General features: G+C 34.4%; 5 protein-coding genes and 2 pseudogenes across 5 annotated transcripts; 4 read left to right on the top strand and 3 right to left on the bottom strand.

Moving 5' to 3' along the window:
- Positions 1-330: 330 nt before the first annotated feature.
- Positions 331-21,971, bottom strand: LOC120185915. Its single transcript, XM_039189993.1, has 7 exons — positions 21,644-21,971; positions 21,502-21,554; positions 21,259-21,423; positions 20,976-21,077; positions 20,268-20,403; positions 930-934; positions 331-342 (listed from the first exon to the last, which is right to left on the bottom strand). The coding sequence occupies exons 1-5, from the start codon at positions 21,852-21,854 to the stop codon at positions 20,272-20,274; spliced, it is 663 nt and encodes a 220-aa protein (XP_039045924.1). The 5' UTR covers positions 21,855-21,971; the 3' UTR covers positions 331-342; positions 930-934; positions 20,268-20,271.
- On the top strand, positions 3,273-4,276 carry LOC120185959 (probable polygalacturonase). Its single transcript, XM_039190027.1, has 2 exons — positions 3,273-3,510; positions 3,597-4,276. Exons 1-2 carry the CDS (start codon positions 3,273-3,275, stop codon positions 4,274-4,276), a joined length of 918 nt encoding a protein of 305 aa, XP_039045958.1.
- Positions 4,573-7,763, bottom strand: LOC120185914 (annotated as a pseudogene).
- LOC120185958 (probable WRKY transcription factor 27) lies at positions 11,287-12,728 on the top strand. Its single transcript, XM_039190026.1, has 3 exons — positions 11,287-11,833; positions 11,914-12,024; positions 12,110-12,728. Exons 1-3 carry the CDS (start codon positions 11,334-11,336, stop codon positions 12,726-12,728), a joined length of 1,230 nt encoding a protein of 409 aa, XP_039045957.1. The 5' UTR covers positions 11,287-11,333.
- Positions 13,708-15,115, top strand: LOC120185916 (annotated as a pseudogene).
- LOC120185957 (hydroxyproline O-galactosyltransferase HPGT1-like) lies at positions 16,708-17,888 on the top strand. The gene is made up of 4 exons (XM_039190025.1): positions 16,708-16,862; positions 16,965-17,037; positions 17,173-17,293; positions 17,767-17,888. Exons 1-4 carry the CDS (start codon positions 16,783-16,785, stop codon positions 17,886-17,888), a joined length of 396 nt encoding a protein of 131 aa, XP_039045956.1. The 5' UTR covers positions 16,708-16,782.
- LOC120185955 lies at positions 17,923-18,372 on the bottom strand. The gene has a single exon (XM_039190024.1). The coding sequence runs from the start codon at positions 18,370-18,372 to the stop codon at positions 17,923-17,925; it is 450 nt and encodes a 149-aa protein (XP_039045955.1).
- Positions 21,972-23,553: the final 1,582 nt, after the last annotated feature.

Raw genomic sequence — 23,553 nt, 5'->3', positions numbered from 1 at the left:
CTGACTGCGTCTGTCTAGTTCTTGCCTGACTTGCTCCCCTAGTAGACGATGCAACTGATTCTGATCTAGTTTGTGATCGAATCCTGAGTCTCTTCCCCTTTTTGTTGGTGTTGAACCAGAATAAGTAGTCGTCCTCTTTGATGTCTGAACCCTTGAGTCCCCGAATCTTTCATTCTGAGCCCTTTCAAGAGCTTTTGCACGATTGATCACCTCCTGGAACGAGGACAAGTTTAATACTATCAACATTTCTTTAAGTCTAGGGCGCAAGCCCTCCACGAACCACTCGCAAGCATCTTTTTCAGTAGGCACAAGTTCAGCTGCAAACCTGCTCAGCTTATTAAACTCACATTCGTACTCATACACAGAGCGGCTCATCTGCTTCAAATTCATAAATTCCTGCTTCATTTGTCGGATAAACTGATCTCCAATATACTTGTTTTTAAATTCTTCTAAAAACAAAGACCAAGTCAACTGGTCGGTTGACATCCTCATGGTGACATTCGTCCACCATATCCTCGCCTGACCCCTTAATAAAGACACAGCTCCATCTAATTTCTCCACTTCGGAACAGTGGAGACCATCTAACATGATTTTCAAATCATTCAACCAAAGATCCGCTGACACCGGACCTTCCTCAGCTTCTCCTTAAATTCGGGAGCTCCTAAACTTCTCAACTCTTTTGCTACATTAATTTGTGGAGTTAGTGGAACAGGAGGTGAAGACGCGTCAGAATAGCGTCTAACGTTCTGAAGAACGTATCTTGATCTTGTACAGGCACTCCTTGAGATGCCTGTTCTTCACCTTGCCTGGCCAGGGCAGGTGAATTACTGCTTTCAGCATGCCTATCTTCTCCCGCTTCACTTCGGGAGCTATTATGTCCGGACATCTAATAAAAATAAACACATTGTTCTATTAGCAAAACAACATACTCATACTATACCAGATCAGAAGTTCTCACTATTTGTTGGCATGTATTCCATTTAAAGACTCCATAGACTCTGGTTTATGCCTAGAATCGGCTAAACCATAGCTCTGATACCATTAAATGTAACACCCCCAACCCATACCCGACCCGGATATGAGTCAGAGATACTACATTGACTTTAAAACACAACTCTTAATAAATAATAGTAAAATATTTGTACTTGTATTAAGAAAATACAATAATATACATACTGAAATATAAGTTTACCAAAATATTCAGAGCATACACAACTTAACCCTTTAATTACATGCCAACTGCTATTTACATCACAAAATGACCTACTGATTAAGTTGCTTCTGATCTGATGGTTGCAGGAGTAATACTGTCAAGCTGCTTCACCTGTCTCGTCTAATTCCTCGGATCCTACGTGTGAAACACTCACACGCTAAGTCATCGACTTAGTGAGGCAATAATAATAACAAGGCAATGTAATGTAATGAAAATGTCAGGATCATATGAGATGAGATGCAAACATGTACTTAATCAATGTAGTATACTTCATCAATATCCATACCTGTAAGCGTATGACTGTAACATTCATGAATCTGTATTAATAAGTTTATTGGCCCATGATAGCATATTGAGAACCTAAGGTATTTGAGTAATGTGAGGTTGTGCACTATGCTGTCACCACAGCTCGTATAAATGCACCGAAGTGCCCCGTAGAATTGCACCGAAGTGCCCGTAGAATTGCACCGAAGTGCCCGTAGAATTGCACCGTAGTGCCATATAATGATGTCCATAAGGACCACATAGAATTCCTTAAGAATCATATACATATACTATGGATCAAGTATGTGTCTTTCAAGACTTCACACAGGTTCCAAAGGATATACATATGTCCTAAAGAACCGAGTATACCCTCTACCCTTGGCATGCCAACTATACATATAGTTCTCATCTACATAACATGGGCTTATACATTTCCCGTAGTTCATATCACGTAGTCATATTATTTCCATACCTTTATCACATAGTCATATCATTTACATACCTTTATCACATAGCTCATATAACTTTTCTGCATATTCATGTCATGCAATACATATCATATGAATTCATGTCATGTAATACATTTAATATAAATTCATGTCATGTATCATAATATGGAATGTGATCATATGTCAAAATATGGAATCTAGACTTATCACAAGTCTAGAACTGAATATAATACTATATTCATGCTATGCATATGCACTCACCTATACTTCTTTGCCTTTTCCTCGATCGATTCTACTTGTAGATTGTTCCCGAACTCGAGTAGGCTCGGTATCTACATAAACATAATTTTCAAGATGATCATCAGATGTCTATGTCTTGAAATTAAGCTTTAATAGCTTACTAATTTAAAGAATTATAGCTTAGTCTTGCTTTCTTTTCTTTCTTTCTTTTTTTCTCATGGGGGAATCGGTTCCCCCCTGGGGGTATCGATTCCCCTCTAGCATTCTGGAATTTCATATACGATGAGGGGGTATCGGTTCCCCCCTGGGGGTATCGATTCCCCTCTAGCATTCTGGAAATCATATTCGTTGAAGGGGTATCGGTTCCCTTGAATGGGTACCGATTCCCCTAGCCCGAAAATCCTAATTTGAGCTCGGAAATCATCCCATTTCAGCTCAAACATACATATTTCACTCTCTTTACTACTCTTAGCTTTCATACACTTACTTTAACTAATTATTATCCATTAAATACCTCTAAAACTTAGAAATCTAATTCTCCATGTAGAATTTAAGAATCCAACCCAAATTCCAATATGTTCTAATTTGAATTCTAACACCTCATACTTCTTAGTTAGCTTCTTGACAAGTCAAAAATCTTATTCAAACTTCAAAAACTCATTCCTATCAAAATTTCATCTAAAAATTCATTTTCCAAATCATTCTCTAAAACACTTATCTTGTTGTTTTAATGTCATATAAGCTTTCCTTTAGCTTATATAACATCCAAGCTTTCATTTCCAATCTTAAAAATCAAAGAAACTACCAAGGTTCAGATTCTTACCTTTACTTGCAAGCTCCACGTTGAGAGAAGGAAGAGAAGAAAATAAGGAAGAATGGAGAAGAAATGGGAGGGTTCTGGAACCTAATGTCACACGTGGGTCTCATATAACCCCATAACATTTTATTTTTAATTAAAAATTACTTACAAATGACCATTTGGTCCTTACTTCCATCTCAAATTTACTAACCATACATTTTAAACTATGTAATTATTCTACTTTAATCACCAAATGTTGAAACTTTGCAAATTAATCACTCACCCGACATGGAGGATGTTACAAGTCATGTATTCGAATCAGGTCCAGATATCGAACCTCACATTGGTTAACTCCCCATCATGGAACGTTCATCCCATATACAGCAGGTCAATCCCGTCTCCATTTAGTTATAACCAATTTTGCTTTTTTATGCACATTTTCGTCTCCATTGTGACTCGAATACGAAATTGCAGCGATATAATTATCCAACACTTGACCATTATTGCACCCATTGATTCTCCTAACACAGATGGAATTGACCCAGGTGCGTTTGCATTTTATAGGTTAAAATTTTAAACTCGTTTGTTATGAGCCTTTAAATGCTAATTTCGTGCCTTTTTCTTTTTCCAGATTCGTGCACAAACACCAGAATTGAAGACAGTTTTGTAGTCTCAGGTGATGACTGCATAGCTGTTAAAAGTGGTTGGGATGAATACGGGATCAAGTTCAACATGCCCACCAAGAACTTAGTGATTAGAAGGTTCACCTGCATATCTCCTGACAGCGCCACCATTGCTCTCGGAAGTGAGATGTCCGGCGGGATCGAAGATGTAAGAGCCGAAAGCATCACAGCAATCAATACTCAATCTGCTGTGGGAAGAGGAGCTTATGTGAAAGACATTTATGTTAGAAACATGACAATAAGCACAATGAAGTATGTGTTCTGGATGATAGGCTCTTACGGCCAGCATCCAGACCCCGGATTCGACCCGAAAGCAATCCCGATAATCAAAGGAATCAATTACAAAGACATTGTGGCTGATAATGTCACATATTCAGCGAGATTGGAAGGGATCAAGAATGATCCTTTCACCGATATTTGCATCTCGAATGTCAATATAAAGTTGACTGAAAAGCCGAAGGAGTTGCAATGGAACTGCACTGATGTTCAGGGAGTTACCAACCGAGTGACCCCTGTTCCATGCAATTTGTTGCCTCAGAAGGAGATTGATTGCCCCTTCCCCGAGGCCAGGCTGCCTATTGAAGATGTCCAGTTGAAGACTTATTCGGTCACCGGATACTTTTCATAATTTGTACTCTACCCTTAATACTAATAACAAACCGTACTTTAGCATCTGGGAGAAAATGAACAAAACATTTAATGAAATACCTATACTACTCGAGACTTAAGCATGTTGGATTCGGACATGTCCAACACGAGTATGGTTTAACTTTTTCTATTTTTATAAATTTAAAAATTCTTTGAATAATATATTTTCGTATTCATACGTCGTATATCGATATTTCAACAAAAATAATGCAAAGAAAAAACTCATATTTCCATCTACCTGCATAGCAGCAGCATAGAAAATACTTTGTTTATATTAGAAAGTAGGCATAACATCACAGTAAGATTATGCAGTCGAAACTTGAATAAAGAAGATGAGACCCAGAACTGTACAACATAAATACCCCCTTCAAAACAAAGATAGAGCACGCACTGTACACTTTCTTTCCAACTCTTCTCCTTCCGTTCTACACCCGGTTGTCCAAAATTCCCTTAGTTGCAGAATGAATGAGGAGAATTATTTGGAAACTTTGCAGCCGATGATCCCTACAAGTAGCATATATACTCACTGAATATCACGGTCCAGAACTCTCTTTGATTTAAGTCCTTTCCTGGCATGAAAGTAGAGTCTATTGATTATACAAGTATAAAAGAGGTAATGCACAGCTGAAATTAGAGAAACCTACCTACAATATTAAGTGATTCTTTTAGATTGGTCGTCATCAACAGCATTACAAGCATCGTCATTGACAATTGTCTCCGTGTCAATCTCATATGAAGAAAGCAATTTTCTCTGTATCACAAAGCAATATCTTATAGGTTTAGGAACAAATATATAGATTAACCAAAGAAAATACTAGAAGTTAGAAAGTTTAAGAGGTAGACGTTTTACCAAATGGTAAGTCAAAAAGAAACAAGAAAAGTCGGGGACAGCTATGGAGCTACTAAACGAAATCATCCGACATCAAGATATCATTAATATTTAAACAGGCATATATGTGTGGTGATGCATTGAAAACATAAATCTCTTCATCTCTTAAATTTTCAGCCTAATATCACATAACGACTTCCAAGATTCAAAACAAATCATGCACAGAGCCAATTGCATCATGCAAGACTGATCAGTAATATCTTAGGAATCATCATCATACTTTGTCAAACTGTTGTATTTATAAATGCTGACTACAGAAATCTCATTGTGGTTTACGTAGAAGAATGCACGGTGCTGCAAATTGTATACCCCAAAGGATGATCAGACCCATTTATCTCAGGCTGTGGCGTTGCAATTCAAACAATATCTACCAACATAAATTTTCTTGGTGTTCAACCCCTTCACCTATTAGAATTTAGAAGGAAAGACTAAAACTACTAGTAGACCAACATTACTCCTTTTATTAATCGAGTCTCATCATGCATATCGTGAAGGAAGTAAACGTTAGAAAGAGCTAAGAAATAGAAACTCACATGATCTTCAAAAGTCAGGGCTTGTCAGATTGATGGAGAGATTTCTCATCAACAAAAGCACCTAAATAGAACAAAAGTATTAGCAATCATGTAAGCAGCAAGATCAAGTTGGATTGTATAAATTGACATTGTAAAAAAAAGCATACTGTTTCAACATCTATTGGATCCATCTTCTTAAGTTTCTGCAGATGACCGATAGTGTTTGGATCAAAGACACTACCAATAAAACTGTATATTTGAGCAAAGTCGGGCAACACTGCACCAAGCAAAATGCTAGTTTAAAGGATGTGAGGATAACATAGCTAGCATATAAGATTATAAAATTACGGTAATTTTACAACAAACCTCTCGGTGCATGACCTTGATTTCCCTGATCAGATATCTCCCGAATTTGTCTCCTCTTCTGGGTACTTTCAGTGCTACTACATGAGTTATTGGTCATCCCAATACCTATAAAAAAATATGCAACACCAATTAAAATCTTAAATTTTTAAAGGGGCTAACCCTACCAAAAAAATGAGTATAATGTTAGAATACTAGAATTTGGGGGGGGGGACCTCTTCTATCTTGTGCGAAACTGATGGTTTGTGTGTTGTTTGTTTGGGAAGATGCAGAAGCTCTAGTAACAGGGTTAATAAACATCGTTGGGGGATCGGATCTAAGAACAAATCCAGCATCAAGTAAAGTAGTAGGTGACTGCAGAGGCTTGGATACTTGTGGGTGTCCAAGAGCTGCCACATGTGACACACAGAGGCAGGTTATTAATTTGAGTTTGCTCCGTGATTTTACGGCGATGCTTAAGATCAAATATCCTCACCGTTTTTTGAGGCTTTTTGAGGATATGGACGGGAGGCTTTCCTTTTAGGTCGAGGTGGAGGTAGGTGTTCACTTGTTCCATTCTTTTGAACCTTTAGAAAGTACTTCTGGGCATGGCTACGGATCTATAAAAACCAAATGGCACTTCATTTCAAATGTTTTTCATGGGCATTCCTTTCTGCACCTATTGCTAAAAGCAAAAATAAAGCTTTAATACTGGTTTTTACAGCATCCGGGTTTCTAGCCTCTATCCTTGCAAGTTGCAAGATACAAAGCCAATACAGTAAATTTTAGTTTTACCTGAATAACAGTCTTCGATCCAACATAAGCTTCAATCTTTTTCCAGTCACGATCGAATCTGAACAGAACCCAGGGAACGAAAACAACAAATGCAAGTGAGACCAGGAAAACCATTTTTGGAAAATATAATCACACATAAAACATGACTGAAAAAGTTCTGAATGTAAAAAGAAGAAACTATATAACAGCTGCATAATTAGGAATTTATATTGCATTATTGATGCAGCGGATGCATTTTCAGTCGGACTGTGTTTATTGCAATTGCCAATGCATTGAGCAGTAACACAGTGACTTGCATTACATACCGACTATGAATATCCACAAGAAGAGCCAAAACAGCAAAATATAGACCATAACATCGCGTCCACTGCCGCTATCTAAAATCTCTCACATCTTCAAATATTCAAATAGTTTATTTCAATTCTGATTCTTTTCAGTTAAATAAGAAGAGTAAAGGTAACAGAATATAAGAAGGAACGTATACAAACTTAACATAAACCAATCTAGAAATTTCAGCTACTTAAAAATAAAATAAAATAATACAATCTTAAATATCGAATTTCATTAAAAAAATCTTAAAACTGAATAGCCAAAGAAAAGTTATAAATTTCCTTTTTTAAAACCCCTAATTTGAAATGGAAACAAAGCAATTTCGTAGCGCAGAGAGAAATTTGTTTGTTACAGTTGGAGAGCTTCGAGGAACTTGTCGTGTTCAGGTTCAGTCCAGCCTTCTCTAGACTTGCTTATAGTGCAGGGCTTTCGGATTTTCTGATTCGAATCCTCCGCAGATGAAACCGTGGCCGCCGCCGTATCCACCGTGCCAAACGGTCCTAGGCCGGGCAACGCCATTCCAATCGAATCAAGGTAAAATAACTCAACCGCGTTCGGGTTTTAAGAAACCATGTAAGATACTGGCGGCTGAGGTTTGCATATAATCGTATCAAGAGGGCTCACGGTTTGGATTGGAGAATGGACACATCCTGGTTTTCATCCGATATGAGAATTGGCGAATAAGAATCCGCCACATATTATTATGTTAATCAATTATTAAAAGTTAAAAAATAGTTTTATGTATATGATATTATTTTGTTGAGTTTTATGACTATTAAAAATTATAAAATAGTCATATAATTATTCATACGTTTTAAATTTATTTATTTTTGTTAAAAATTAACAATTGTTTGAACTGGACGCTAACTTGTTGACTCAATAAAATAACATTCTATAGTGAGGTTTCTATTGTTTTTATCATATCACAATTAACATGTTAATGTCCAGCTCAGACGACCATCAAATTTTTAACTAAAAATGTCGAGTTTAAAACATATGAATAATCAGGTGATCATTTAATAATTTTTAATAGTCGAGAGACTAAACAAAATAATATTTTGTAGTCAATGGACCATTTTAAAACTTTTAATAATTAAAAGATTTAATAAAACAACACTATATAGTCGAGAGACCATTTGTATATTTTACCCAATATTTTATGAATTTGCTTACTAAGTATGAAAATATAGTTAATGGATTAGATTCTATTTTGTTCATTGAACTAAACAAGCAATATTAAAGAAAAAAAATTTGCTCATTTAATAAATGAATTGCTTTAATCACTATGTAATAAATTAACTAGATGTTGACATATTGCAATACGAGAAAAAGAAAAATTATTCAAAAATTTGTTATAAATGGAAATAAATGTAGAATTTTATGTAAAAGGTTAAAAAGTTGCATTATAAATTTAGAAGATGTAAAATTATAAAATTTCTTAAATAATCAATAAAAATATATATAAAACACTTAAATTATATGAAATTTTAAAACTTTTAAAATGTGACTGTACGATGGGTCCACCCTTGATTATAAGTAAACAGAAAGAGATTAATATATAGATTTATCATCTAATTTTTGTGTAATTAGGTACTTAACTTTTTAATATCATTTGGTAATTAAATTTTATTTAATAATACGATTAAGTACTTAATGTTTTTTAGATTTACAATAGCCTAAAAATTGAACACCTAATTATTAAATTTGTAATCCATTATTTCTTTAACTATACTATACTTAATTATACAATATAAATAAATATTATATTACACATAAATATCAAAATGATATATTAAAAATTTATTTACCCAAACTACAAAGAGCTCGAGTGTATCTCATGAGAAAACCCAAGATAATCTGATACATATTAGCCCAACACAACATAATACGTTACTTTACATTTTGTCATTGATCGAGTCCAAAAGACTAAAAGTACATCATTAGATAATATGATAATACGCGAGAAATTGTGAACATGGATAAATTGAGGGGGTTGACTTAAAATTTTAAAATCAATAAATTAAACAAATAAAGTATATATAATTAGTATAAATCTTTATAATATTTAATAATGATTGATTAATAAATAAATTAAATATTTATACTTTCTGTAATTCAAATTATGCTCGTCTTGTTTGAATTTAAAACCTAATTCAATTATTATTGAAAATTTAATGGTGTCTTGCTGAATATAATTTATGGCACTGTCTTTTCAAACTTCCACTTGAGAAACTAAGAAGAAGAAAACACCATAGTGCTCCACCTGTTTAAGGACATCAAATTACAACTGGTGACAAAGTCATATAATCATAGACAATAAGAAATAAATAAAGAAAGAGAACACGTGGTGACATTGTTAACTTCTCCTTGCTTTCGGGGTGACCCCGCCCCTCCTTTTTACCTGTCAAAACAAAGAGTTGAAGGGAATTAAATTGATGTTAATTGTGAGTGTTATATACATTCTTATTATAAATCTGAATTAAATTTAAATTTGGAATAAATTAATTTAAATTGAATACAATCTAAATTAAATTAAAGTTGAATGGTTTGATTATTATTTGTAAGCAAATGATAATTTATTTTAAGGAATGAAATCGGTGATAGTGGGGAGGACCTAAATTTGGATAAGATACAGCTCTACAAAGCTATATATTCATAGGCCGGGGTTTCATTTGTCAATCTCAACCTAAGCAACTAAGAGAAGCAAACCAAGAGAATTAATTCAGTCAAAAAGTTGGAATTTCACCATATTAATTAAACTTAAAGCAAGTATTTTTGTTGTTTCAAATATTCACATACATTAACTTGCTTCTAAAACATCTAATCCTACTCAAAAAGTTCCAACAATCTGCTCTATTATAAGTTTGATAAATGCTGGTCCACTTCTTAATATCATCATCATAAGCACTACTCCCGTAACCTGCTTATAAACAGTGAAAATTAATATTTATACAACTTTTCAAAAATTAACATTATAAAATAGATAAATAGTTAAAACTAATTCGAATATCTTCATCAATGGAGATTATGTGAATGTAATACAGATGCAAAGCAGGCAACCATTTCCTTAAAAGGCATGTGAATGAGCTCTGTAGACGTGATTGGACGGTGAGTAGTCAACATTCTTGACAGGGGGGAAATAAACTGGTTGACGCATTGATTAAAAACGTGAAGACGGATATTCTTGAAATTGTTCATCATGTTATTCCACCGGATTGGATCCAACCGTTGTTACGTGGGGATATTATGTTTAATTAGTTTGTTTTAATATTACTGCGATTACTCTTTTTCTTTCATTTAAATTTAAAAATATTTTTTAATGAGATTTCTATTAATATTCTCCTTTTATGACTACCTCTCAATATAATTAACAGTTGACAAAGGAAAAAAAAAAGGCATGCAGGAATCAAAATATAACGAAGTGGTGTGCAGTGGAGGGGATTCCACGCCCAATAGGAGCGCTTGATCATTCCAAAACATTTTTCATTAAGGCAAACTCCGTACGCGTGTAGGATAATTTGGAAGCACAGAAAGCATTGGCCTTCCGAGTTCCACTGCCCATATTGGCTCTTGGCTTCTGGCCCCACTATTGACATTTTTATAAAGTCAAAGAAAAAGCAAAAGTTGAAGATAATGAAACTAAAAAACATTTAAAAAAATTATCTCAAGGTATTATATTTTTTAAATAATGTTAAAGTTTAATAATTGTGAATAGAATAAATTGAATTGAAAAAATTATTTTTATATTAATTTATACAATATTTTATTTAAATTAATCAATTGATATATAAAATATCGATAATTATAAAAAAAAAACATAACAAAAATCCTATAAGAATCGAGTGGAAAAATAAGGCAAATGATCGCCAATCAAGAAAATTATGTAATGATAATGTTTTATTTGCATTGCATAAATTTAAGACTTTAATTAAAAACGGATGAGTAAGACCCATCTTTTCTCTCTTTTCTGTCGTGTATAAATAATAGAAAGCAATTACCTAGTCAAGTGCACCACCGTTTCCTGTCTCTTCTTTCTCTTTCTAACCGTCCTATGTCCCCTTCCCTTTTTATCTGCTAATTTCTTCTCTTTCACACCCCGGGTGAAGTCAGCGCCGTCATTTTCTATCTTCTTTCCTTTCCGCCTACGTTTGATTTTGTGCATACCAAGAATGGCTACTGGCTGGGATCTTTACGCGGTGGTGAGGAGTTGTTCGTCCACCATCAACACGGCCAGCTCCGCCGTAGGAAGCAACCGGTCCTCAAAAGGGAATGGCAGCGGTTGCCACGAGGACCCTTTGGCTTGTTTGGCTTCGTCGATGTTCGAGGAAGAAGATGGCCCGTTTGCACTTCCTACTCTAAGTAAAAGTGGTTCTTTGCAAGATTCTCACGAACCCTTGTTGATACACGCCGACCCCACCCCCATGGGCATTAATCGAGCCATAGATCCGAGCTTTTCGAGACCTGTTAACGGAGGATCCAGTAGCGAACATCATCAGATAAAACAGCAGCAGCAGCAGCAGCAGCTGCAACAACAACAACAACCCACCATTAGGACGAGCCCAGCTGCTCCTTTTTTCACTTTCGGCCAATTTGTAAACCAGAGACAACCACGACCGCTACAGTTGAAGAAACGAGTTCAACAGCATGAGGTTCCAACACCAAGAAAGAGGTGATAGTTTGTTCAAAAGATTGAAGCTTTGCAGTTCTTTGCTAGTATAAAAACTGTCCATTTTTATCTGGTTTTTGTAGGAAGAATCAGAAGAGAACCGTTTTCCATGTAACGGGTGAGAATTTATCTTCAGATCAATGGTCATGGCGAAAATACGGACAAAAGCCCATCAAAGGCTCCCCCTATCCAAGGTTGAATCAATTTCTGTGCCCTCCAATGGCTTCTTTCCTTACTATTTTTTGTTGTCTTTTAATTACTTTTTGTTTGTTTGTTTAGACACTACTACCGATGCAGTAGCTCAAAAGGGTGCTCAGCGAGGAAACAAGTCGAGCGTAGCAATTTCGAACCCGACACCTTTATCGTTACCTACACGGGCGACCACACTCACTCTTGGCCCACTTACCGGAACTCGCTCGCCGGAAATTCTCGAGACAACAGGTTATCGACTATTCGAAAGGTCGCTAATGCTTCCTCCACCTCTTTGATCTCTCCAACGACACCACTTTCGGCTTTTGAAGACGGCGGCAACGTGCATAACACGGGTGATAGTGGAGATAAAGAAGGTGAAACCGTGAACAACATGGCTCTTCAAACGTCTCCCGACGCAGAGAACGATGATGATAATGATGTTATTTTGATCCCCAACGTGCATGTTAATGAAGATCTTTTCAATGGGTTGGGAGAACTCATTGGCGGTGCTGGCGGTGGCAGTAATAGTATTTGTAGTGGATTAGAACCCAACTGGCCAGCCTTCCGTGGTCACTTTCCTTCTCAGGATACCGGCAACTCTGCCTCAAGCGCCGGAGCCCCGCTGGTCGTGAGTGATATGCTGATTTCAACCTTTATTTTGCAAAGTTGGGGTTTTCATTCCCTTCTTTTGGTACATAGAAACTAAGAATGCTCGAAGGAGCTGAACTTAAATTATCATCCTTTAATGCTTAGACAAGTTAACTAATAGGATAAAGCATATTAGAGGCATAAACTTAGGATCGTTTTAGTTATTAAAGGATATTTTATAATAATCAGATACAATTTAATGATTATTGTATAATAATTAGATAAAATTAAAGCATGTTGGGATGCCTTTATCACGAGACAAAAAGCAAAGATATCCTTCTATTTTCTGTAGATTCACAGGGGCGGAGCGGAATTTGACAATTTGCTAGCTGGATCGGTTCCATGGTCAAATGTTTCTTATAAAAACACGGAAGATCAGTCAAACTTATTTTATATGATTTATTAATATTATATATATAATTAATTGGTTTAATTGATTAATCCAATTTAGTGTACTATTTGTTCCCTCGGACATGTAAGATAAAAAAAAGTTCCATTCATAATGATCGATAAACTACATAACTATTTATTTAAATCACTATAATTAATTATTTAAAAATCACTATATTTAAACTAGGGTAAATTACACCAATCATCACTTATTTTTTCTTACTCTTCTATTTCATTCACTGTACTTTAAATTCCTTCAGTTTTCTCACTGAATTTAATACAAATAGCTTTTTTGGTCACTCAGCCATTTTCTCACTGAACGGTATTATACATGGGCTGTTATATATATAGGTGTAAAATGACATTGTTTTGGTGCAAATTTTTGTTTTTCTAAAACGACATCGTTTTAACGTCGTTAACTTTTTAATGGTTGAGTGACAAAAAAATTAATTGTATTCAATTTAGTGAGAAAATTGAACGGATTTAAAGTAAAATGAATAAAATATGAGAGATTAAAGTTCATTGATGATTGATGTAATTTACCCTTAAAACTATTCATTATAAAGTATATAAATTAAATATAATTTAAATCAAATGAACTATTGGGTCTCGGAGCTACCCTTCCACTATGTTGGGCTGTTCGTGTTTTGACCCAAAGTGCAAATCAAGACTTCGAAAATCACCCGGATGAGAGCGGAACCGTCCGATTTTATGGACTTGGCCCGCACAAGGAGCAGTCGGCTGAGATTTATTACGCGATTTCACCACCATTTAACTCAACTAAAAACGTTCCTGCGATTGATCTCGAGGCCGTTGTCGGCGAAGGTGAAGGAGACGATGGGGATCGTCGGATTAGACGTGGTCCCTAATGCCAGGGAAGTTCTTATTGGTCTCTACAAGGAGATCCAGGTTGTTCCCGAGGACGAGGGATACCGTTAGGCCGTTGAAAGCTTCACGCGCCACCGTCTTAAGGTTTGTTTGTCAAGAGGAAGAAGATTGGGAAACGATCGAGAAGCGCCTCGGATGTGGCCAGGTCGAGGAGTTAATTGAGGAAGTGCGAGACGAGCTCACTCTTATCGGGAAAATGATCGGTTAGGACCATTTAATCTCTCTTTTTTTCCCATTCTCATTTGATTTTTTTTTGTTCGAAGGTATATGCCGTTGTTGGGTATTAGTTAAGTCGGAAAGTTTGAGGCTGATGAAGCTCAATCTTATCGTTATGCCAGACTTTGTGTTAGATGTGTTCTTTGCCTAAATGACTGTTCCAGTTTTTCTTTAATCAAATCTGTGTGCATTAAAGCTTTTATCAGCTGAGAATTCTTTGGGAGCCGAATATGCATATATTTCATAGGGCTAGCATATCCAAATTAGTTAACATTAATAATTTCTTATCTATGCTGCGATTGGCGTGTTCACCAATTTCCTCGATCTTCAGAATTTGATGTATTGAGACATTAACCATTACTTGGTTACTGTTACTCTAACGTTTCGAGACTTTACGACATGCCGTTTTTCTGATTGCTTTGCTTGCCCCGTTGCATTATTATCTGTTGCTCGTAAAAGCTTTGGTGCCTTGGTATTTGTAGGTTGTTTGATGTTCTTTGAGCTGAACCCTTGCGTTTAATTTTGTAAATTGCAAGAAAATTTACGATATTTTGCATTCTTCTTAGTCCTAATGTTTGTTCTCTGCCGTGTTGGGCTACAGAGTGGGATCCCTGGGGTGTTCCCGATGACTACGAATGCGAGGTTATCGAAAATGATGCTCCGGTTCCGAAGCATGTTCCGCTACACCGACCCGGTCCTCTTCCAGAGGAGTTTTACAAGACGTTAGAAGCTGTTTCTAAGAAGGATGAGCCTAGAATCACGTCCGGGGAGCTGCAGATAAAGGAGTAGGTTGCTGTAGGCACCGAGGTTTCAGAGTCAGATTGAGTTGTTCTCTTGTTCTTGTTTGTTAATCTTGTATTGTGCCTGTTTCCATCGATGGAATCGGGATTTAACCGAAGATAAAAGCTGGACTGTAACCCTTCAGTTGATAATAAAATCGAATGCCAGTGGTCCCAAAACACTACTGAATCTTTGTTGGTGTGTTCTAACTATTGTGTTTTTTTGGGTGATTCAATCGTAAATTAATCACATAATTAGGACTATTTTTCGTAACCATTAAAACAAAACTAGCAACTTAAGATCACGTAACGATCATATAATAAAAGATTAAAAATGTAACGACCATATAAGAAAAGATTAAAAATCTAGTTAAGAAATTTGAATAAAGATAGATATAATATAATCATGATATGTATTAATTAATCTAAATAAAATATTATAAAATATTAATTTTGGATATACAATATTAGTTTGAAATTTTAATTAAATTAAAACTCTTATTGTTACAATTTTATCAAGATTTACATTAAATTAAGGTTCCGTTTGATATGTCTTTTTAAACTCACTTTTAGTAAAAAATTCTATTTTGATTGTAAAATTAATGTAAAAGGGTCAAAAATAAAAAAAATACGGTGGAAATGGTGGTTTCAAACCAACGGCAAAAACTATGATTTATAATTTTTTTATTTTCAACTTTTCGTTTGGGAGGAAAATATAATTTTACCCTTATTAATAGATAGACTCCACTTAATTATGCATTTACATTTTATTTTAATAATCTAATATTAACAACTTTAAAAAATAATTTAATACTTAATAATTTATTTAAATTATTTAAAAGTGAATAAAATGCATGGTTTATATATTGAAATATTAAATGGTGAGTTGTTATAAAATATATTTTTATTACAATTTGTTTCAATTTTTATAGATCAAATCAACTTTTTTTTTATTTTGTTTAGCTGGCGGCAGCACCAGTTACAATGTTGGTTGTTGACCGTCGGTTGTTTTTTCTCTTTGTTTTTTTTTTGTTTTTAATAAGAATAATTTTTTATAATGTGTTTTATCTCTACCTTTATAGCACGTTTATCTATGTCTTTATGGCATATTTTTCTCTGTCTTTTGATAGTTTTCAGTCGTTTGGCCATTGTTTTTGTCTATTTTTTTTCTCGGGGTTGGATTTGAATTCATCAAGATTGATCAATATGACACTTATTTGTTATCATGTTGAGCTTCTATGCTTTGGACTCTCGGAAGATTTGGATACGCGTTTTGCGTTAGTGGATAGTTTTCTCACGTCGCTTGACTCTGATTTACGATTTGTCGGTGGTTTTTCTGTTGCTTTATCCTCTTTTATGATTCGTTTACCGATGCAGTCATATTTGTTAGTATCTTTATTTTATTCGAGCATTGATTAATTTTTTAAACCTTTTAATTTTTTGGTCCTTTTATGATCTAGTTGGCTAGTTTTTATGTCAATTGGTTATAAAACAATGTCTAAATTATAATTTAGTTTACATTGCGGTTATGCTTGTAAATCTTTATTGTGGCACTAGTGACTTTCGATCAAAAATATTTTTATTATTGTTTAAGTGATATATTTTATATAGCATCGTAGTATTAATAAGTGTAAATATAATTTAAATCTTGTAATTTTAATGTACAACATAATGTCTATAATAAATATTTTATCTTTTCAAATTCAATTTTTGACAACAACCTCGAATAACTAAATTTTAAATTACATGTTTGCTGCATTCTGCGTTTGTACTGAGAGACAAGGAGATGGATTTGTGGATGATGATATATTTTTCGTTCGTTGGGGAACCAAAACCTGAATGTTTGATTTTCCAGGAGCAACTTTGAAGAAAATGGAAAAAGAGAAGGGCATAGTTTCACGATTTGTCATTGGAAGAAGGTATACTTATCTCTACCAAATTTTCATTTTTTGTTCCTCAGGGTCTTGCAAATTTATGAAGATGGTAAGCTAGAGTCATTCTTAAGTTGCATGGTTTTACAGTGCGGACCGTGGGGACAATTTGGACAGGAGCGTTGATGATGAAAATAGGCAAACAAATGACTTTATGATTCTTGTAAGTCAACGGTACACATGCTATGCAAATTTTCTTCTTCTTTTAGAAGTCAGTTGAAAGCACTTAACTTGCTCTGTTTCATAAAGTTGGATATCGATGCAACTGTATGATGATTTCTATATACTTCCTTAACAGGATCAAGTGGAAGCACCTGGGGAGCTTCCAAAAAAGGCCAAAATGTTTTTTGCTCTTGCTGCAGACAGATGGAATGCTGATTTTTATGCAAAAGTCAACAATGATGTTTATGTAAATATCGGTTAGTACTGCAATCTATGGAAACCTTTTATCTTTCTTGATCCCTACCTTCTGCATCAATGAGAAGTTGGAGGAATCGTATGCAGAATTCTCAACTTCTCAAAGTTGAGCACTTTGTTCTATATCAGTTGCTTTACTTTGTTACTCGATTTCATGAACAACCTTAGTTATATCTATGTGAGGTCGAATTCACCATGATGATGTTCCGGGATGATCCTATGCAGTTGAAAACCATTTCTAAGATCATAAGCTGACTTAAGTGACAAATACCAAAATATCAACATATCAGAGATTTATCTTTTAAATATGTTGATTGCGGATGTTGAATAACATTAACCATGGGCTTACTGCTCGAAAATCTATAGAGTTCATTACCTGCATTCTCTGTAGTATCCTGAATTTGTTCTATCATAGTGAAAGATAAACACTTGATCGGTACACGTCTTAACACTATCAACAACTTCATGTTTTCAGATGCCTTTGGAGCTACACTTACATCTCATCTCGACAAAGCTCGTGTTTATATTTTTTTTTTTGGGATAAATTTGAATTTATTACCCAAGAGCAGAACCTGCTCAAATTTACATAGTTCTTAGATCATCAGGACAATTACATACAAAAGAATCAGAATCAAACAATGTCCCAATGCTTACAAAGATTACAATTAACACTATCAACGGTATTTAAATTTCTACCTCTGAGTTGGATACCAACTATGTACTTAATGGCTTGAAGCAGTTCATGTGCACTTCTGGAACGTCCTTGAAACAATTTCTTGTTTCTTTCTTCCCAAAGAATGTAAATCAGGGCATTAAGAGCAATTTTCATTATGAAAGTAAGCAAAGATTTTCCTTTCCAAGTAGCGGAAGCCCATGCCAGAAAAGAATCCCAAGAGCGAGCTTTATAAGGGAGACCAGAAAGGGAGAAGATTGAATTCCACAAGTAATCAGCCATAGGACAATGAAGAAATAAATGGTCCCTATTTTCCGAAGGATCATCACAGAACATGCATTGGCAATCATTGATAAGCCCCATACGAAGTAGTCTATCCTTGGTAGGAAGTCGATCAAGTAAAGCCATCCATGAAATCAAGCTATGTTTTGGTATATGAAGGGGAAACCAAACAAGTTTCTGCCAAAAAACAAGGGGTCTCTTTACCCGAATATTATCCCATATACTCCTTACTGTCGTTGAAGCAGTGGACAGAATGGAGTACGCTTCAGTAGATTGAAATTTTTCCTTAAATTCCAGCTGGTACAAGGTCGGATTTCTGCATTTCAAAAGTCGTTATCTTTAAGAAATCAGGAGAAGTTTTTTCAGAACCGTGAGTTTGGCTTAGATATAGAGCCTTCAATTTAGGATATATGAGTTTGATATATAATTGAATAGCCTCTATCTCTTCTCATGCTTGCAACTCTTGATATTGGCAGGTGCCATGAATGGTATGAACCAGATTGGTGGAAGTTTGGTGATAAAAAATTGTAAGTTTTGCTGCCCCTGGTTTCATCTTCTAGCCCACTATCTGTTAATATTATTTATCTGCCGACACTATCAAGATCCCCATTGTCGGTTTAGTTGTAAAAGCACTTGTTCTTTCCTTAATTTAAGTTCTGAAATCATCAGTTAATAAAATATGTTTCAAGTGTTTAGCTATCTTACGTATGAACGGAACTTCGAATATGTTTATCCTGATATTTGTTCTCCTTGTATGGAGTTCTTTTTTTTTTCTGGGGTTTGACAGATATTTCCGCCATGCTTCAGGTGAAATGTATGTTACATCAGGCGCTTAGGCTAAATTTATTTCAATAAACAGGTCAGGTCCTTCTTGTTACTGCACAATTTTGTGGCGCTTATGCTACAATAAAGCAAGTTGATCCTATTTTGTTTACTGCAGAAACCTTCTGCACACGTATTCTCATGATGATGTCGGCGCTGGATCGTGGATTTTAGGGCTTGATGTCAAACATGTAGATGAAGGGAAGTTTTGCTGCTCATCTTGGTCCACAGGTCTCTCTTCATCTCTCTCTCTCTTGCACGTGCACACATATGATGATGTTATGCATATTTGTAATTTACTGCAAGAACAAGCTATGCTGCTCTAACCCTTTTACCGACCCATATTTGGACATGGGTGAAATGACCATCCAGCTCAGTTGGTAGAGCACAAGGTTCTTAACCTTGAGGTCGTGGGATCGAGTCCCACGGAGGGCATTTCATAATTCGGAAGTCTCTTACGAAAGCTGCTTTGAACTTGGTGTTGGGGATATGTGAAAAAGGGACAGCCATTTGGACATGGGTATTGTAGATATGATCTTCCGAGAACCTTCAATGCATGAAAAACACTTACTTGCATTAGACGCATACTCATATCCGACACCTAAATTCTAGTAACATAGGATAGATCAAGTTGGTTCTTTTCTTGGGGTAACTAACATGCATGTTTTCTTTAATCTGGTTTCAGGAGCTATTTGTTCTGGAATTTGAATTCTTTTACAGATACCGGAATGCAAATACGAGGCCGATGCTATATAATAGGATGTATTGTTTTTCCAAATAACCACAGTCTGCTCTCATTAATTAGATCAAACGCTCCTTAAGAGTTTGATTAGAGGGCTTCTTGCTTGCACAGTAGTTGTTTTGACTGCCCATCTGATGAACCGTTGAGAGTATAGTTTGAAAATGACACGGTGACGATTATACTATTAGAGTTAATCATAGAAGCTTTAAGAGGCTTACATGATTCATTTTTATATTTGTTAGTTCTTTAGATTTGTATTAAGTTTATTCTCCAGAACAATGATTTAGGGAACAATGCAAGACACCCATACATTTAACACCAAAGATGTATCCTTTATTAGAGACGGCAAATATTATAGAATGACTATTTGTACAATCTTTTTAAAGCGGCAAAACACACGGAAATTAATGGTGTAAATCATTCCAGTTTTCATTGACATACAAACTATTTAGTTTACCATATCATGAGCTGTTAAGGAAATGTGCCAATGCCTTGTCCGTGTCATTGTCATACATGAGTAAGGCTTCAGCCACATTGTTAGATGAAAATCCCATTTCTCGCAGTAGGTTGTAGCCGGTGACAAATTCCCGAACCTACAAAGCAAATAAACAACATAAAGATATAGCAAAAAAAGACATTCTTTAATGAAATTTTGAAGACGCCGGCTGCATAACCAGTAGAATTGATGAAACTACTCGTGCTAAAGCAATTGAACAAGTTTCTCCCCCATTACAAGACTGCTTATTTTGTGCTTCGACAACATGATTTAAAGGAACCCAAGTCATTGGTCTCGGAAATTAGTGATTCCTCCTCCAACATTATGGTGCCAAAAGAAAAAGAAAACAAGTAGCCAAAAAGAAGCTGAGCATGCCAATAAACCAAAATTACTCTCTGCCACTGAAGAAAATGCAGCTACACAAGATTCTAATTGTTCACGGTGAATATTTATCCTAGTCTTAAGCATAAAGAAGGTGCAGGACCACAACTAGCTATACTAGAAGATTTGGGAGAAATCGAATCTAACATATTATATAATCTTGGAATGCTTTATAATAGACCCAAGTTTTATGCCATGACTACAATTAAGACATACACTAGGTTCTGATGATAAGTGAGCTCGCTAGGTTTTCATAATACTTTGATGCAATAACATATGCCATCATACCTTGGTCGGATTGTCACCATAATTTGCAACAGCAACAGTCACCGCTTCTCGACTGAGTCCAGAGGCAATGTATTTGCTCACCACAGGGTCTGAATTTGCACCCTGCACATTCAAATCATTCATTTTTCTTTTTCTTCTAAGATAAACCCTTAACGCTAAACAAATATAAACTAATTCAATTAAAACAACGTCGTCAAGACAAAGCACCGAACAGATCAGTTAAAATGGTAATGAAAGATATAAAAGGTCTAAATCTGTAGTGGGAATAAGAATAACATCATACCATTGATGAAGTTGTTTCGTTAGGCTTCGGAGCAAAGTTTTCCAAGCCAAGCTTGCTCCAATTAATGCTTTCTTTGTCTGCTTCAGCCAAGATTTTCCTCTCAAACTCGAAATCAAACTGGAAATTGATGCGAGAAATATCCGCAACTTGAGGAGACAATCGAGGCTGCAACAAAATGACAAATTGATTGGATTAACTTATTCATCTAATTAAAACTTCAAAATCAAGCAACTGAAAGCTTACCGGAGGAGTAATACGATATTCTGGTTTCAAAGCAACCCTAATGCCCAATCCCGCTGCCATGAAACAAAATTAGGGGGGAAAGCAAATTTAGAAAAAAAATGAAAAAATAGTAAAAAAATTTTTTTTTAGGTATATAGCTTACTGGAAGTGGAAGGAGCAGAAGTCTGGTGGAAGGAGGAGGCGCGGGTTGCGGAAGGGACAACGCTGTGAGCGGTGGGTTGAGCACCGACTCTTGGGTATAACGGAGGTACGTAAATCGGATGGGTAGATGACGATGAAGTGGATTGTTGCCGGTAAATTGGGGTCTGCGCCTCGTACGGTGGACCTGTTCTGTTCCTGAAATCATAATCCATTGCGACTCTAATCGGATCGGAGAGGAAAAAAGAATTATGCAATAGAGGAGGAAATTATTAGGAAAACGGAAAATGTCTCCTTTGCGAAGCTTTTCTTCGATGAGGATCTGATTGTTAAGTACGAGCCCACGCAATCTCGGAAATAAATTATTACAAATATGCAAATAAAAAATATTCGATCCGATTAACTTGTTGATCTGATCAAAAAATATTAGATGTATATAATGAAAATATCTGATTTTTTGAGCCGGGTATATGACTCCTTATTTTTTTTGGATTTTCGGGCCAGACCCGGATCATTGAATATTGTTTAATCGAGTACCTACCTGCCATCTTGGTACTCATTTTATATATTTTTTATTCATAATCCTCAAATTATTTAATTTTAAAGTTCTAAATTTTTCATTTTTAAAATTTTATTATTATACTCTTCTAAATTTTTAATTTATTAAATTATTTCAACTTAATATTCTAAATTATTTTTAAAATATTTCTTTTAATTTCAAAGCATTTGCAATTTAATTATATTATTTTATTTTAATTTTTAATAAATTTTATCTATCAATTATGTGATTTTAAATGTTAAATTTTTTGTGTAGATTATATATTATAGACGTTTAAATTTTAAATTTTATAAGTTTTCTATATATATATATATATATATATATAATATTTTAAAAAAAAATAAAAATTATGAATTAGGTATCGATGACTCAAAAATACAAGTACCTGAATTTTAACAGCTACACGATTTACAAGTACTCAGATATAACGGGTCAGGAGATGGGTTGATATTTTGGTACCAAAAAATTCTAGGTAGCTAAAAATACAGGTACCCTATTTTGAACACCCTTATGTACAATGTGGTTCTTGAATTATTTTTCATTTCATATGATATTTTAATTCAAATAATAAATTTATTGTGATTTTTTATCCATTTCATGATATTGATGTGATAGTTCACAGTGTTAAGGTGATAGTTCACGATCGTTGTTAACATGATAGATGAACTAAATTGATTCTTTGATCTTGTTCGAAGGTCAAATTAATTTTTTATAAAATTTAAAGATTTATTTTTTAAAATAATTAAAAACTATATTAAATTTTAAGTTTAAAATATAAAAATCTGCAAATGTTGAAAAGTATAAATATAAAATCAAAATTAAATTACTTCAAAATAATATATATATATATATATAATAAAATTATTATTTTTTAAAATAAATATATATCATGAACTATAAATTAATAATTATAAATTATTAAAAATATTTTTTAATATATATATATATATATATATATATATTATACATAATACATGCATATAATATATAATTATATCATTAACACTTATACAATATGATTTTTTACTTTATTACTTATTAATCAAGTTGTTCATCTTTATTTCTTATTATTTTTTAAATCACGGGTTCTAAATTCACTCAGAGTATTCTCTTTTTTCTCTTAGAATTTCCTTATCCTTTTTTCTAGATAGAATTAGATTTAAATTAAAATTTTGTAATAAAATGAGATTTTAAAAATATGAATTGTTATAATTTACTTTTTTTTTAAACAAGTTTTATTTAGGATGATATAAAAGAGAAACTTGATTCATAATCATAATCTATAATTTAAGAGGAGTAAATTGAATTATTCTTCACTGAACTTTAATCTCTTTTATTTTACTCACTGTACTTTA

The sequence above is a fragment of the Hibiscus syriacus genome, unplaced genomic scaffold, assembly GCF_006381635.1.
Source record: "Hibiscus syriacus cultivar Baekdansim isolate YM2019G1 unplaced genomic scaffold, ASM638163v2 tig00113156_pilon, whole genome shotgun sequence".
NCBI classification, from domain to species: domain Eukaryota; kingdom Viridiplantae; phylum Streptophyta; class Magnoliopsida; order Malvales; family Malvaceae; genus Hibiscus; species Hibiscus syriacus.
Note: the sequence above shows the minus strand (reverse complement) of the source record. Positions and strands in the feature narration are given on the sequence as shown.

Coding starts and splice junctions, on each gene's coding strand:
- LOC120185915 (XM_039189993.1), bottom strand. CDS start 21,854: ATGGATTATGATTTCAGGAACAGAACAGGTCCACCGTACGAGGCGCAG. Junction 21,424..21,501: donor AATATCGTATTACTCCTCCG/GTAAGCTTTCAG, acceptor ATTTTGTTGCAG/CCTCGATTGTCTCCTCAAGT. Junction 21,078..21,258: donor ACGAAACAACTTCATCAATG/GTATGATGTTAT, acceptor TTGAATGTGCAG/GGTGCAAATTCAGACCCTGT.
- LOC120185955 (XM_039190024.1), bottom strand. CDS start 18,372: ATGGCTTTACTTGATCGACTTCCTACCAAGGATAGACTACTTCGTATG.
- LOC120185959 (XM_039190027.1), top strand. CDS start 3,273: ATGTATTCGAATCAGGTCCAGATATCGAACCTCACATTGGTTAACTCC. Junction 3,511..3,596: donor CACAGATGGAATTGACCCAG/GTGCGTTTGCAT, acceptor TTCTTTTTCCAG/ATTCGTGCACAAACACCAGA.
- LOC120185957 (XM_039190025.1), top strand. CDS start 16,783: ATGTTTGATTTTCCAGGAGCAACTTTGAAGAAAATGGAAAAAGAGAAG. Junction 16,863..16,964: donor CGATTTGTCATTGGAAGAAG/GTATACTTATCT, acceptor ATGGTTTTACAG/TGCGGACCGTGGGGACAATT. Junction 17,038..17,172: donor CAAATGACTTTATGATTCTT/GTAAGTCAACGG, acceptor CTTCCTTAACAG/GATCAAGTGGAAGCACCTGG.
- LOC120185958 (XM_039190026.1), top strand. CDS start 11,334: ATGGCTACTGGCTGGGATCTTTACGCGGTGGTGAGGAGTTGTTCGTCC. Junction 11,834..11,913: donor GTTCCAACACCAAGAAAGAG/GTGATAGTTTGT, acceptor TGGTTTTTGTAG/GAAGAATCAGAAGAGAACCG. Junction 12,025..12,109: donor AAAGGCTCCCCCTATCCAAG/GTTGAATCAATT, acceptor TTGTTTGTTTAG/ACACTACTACCGATGCAGTA.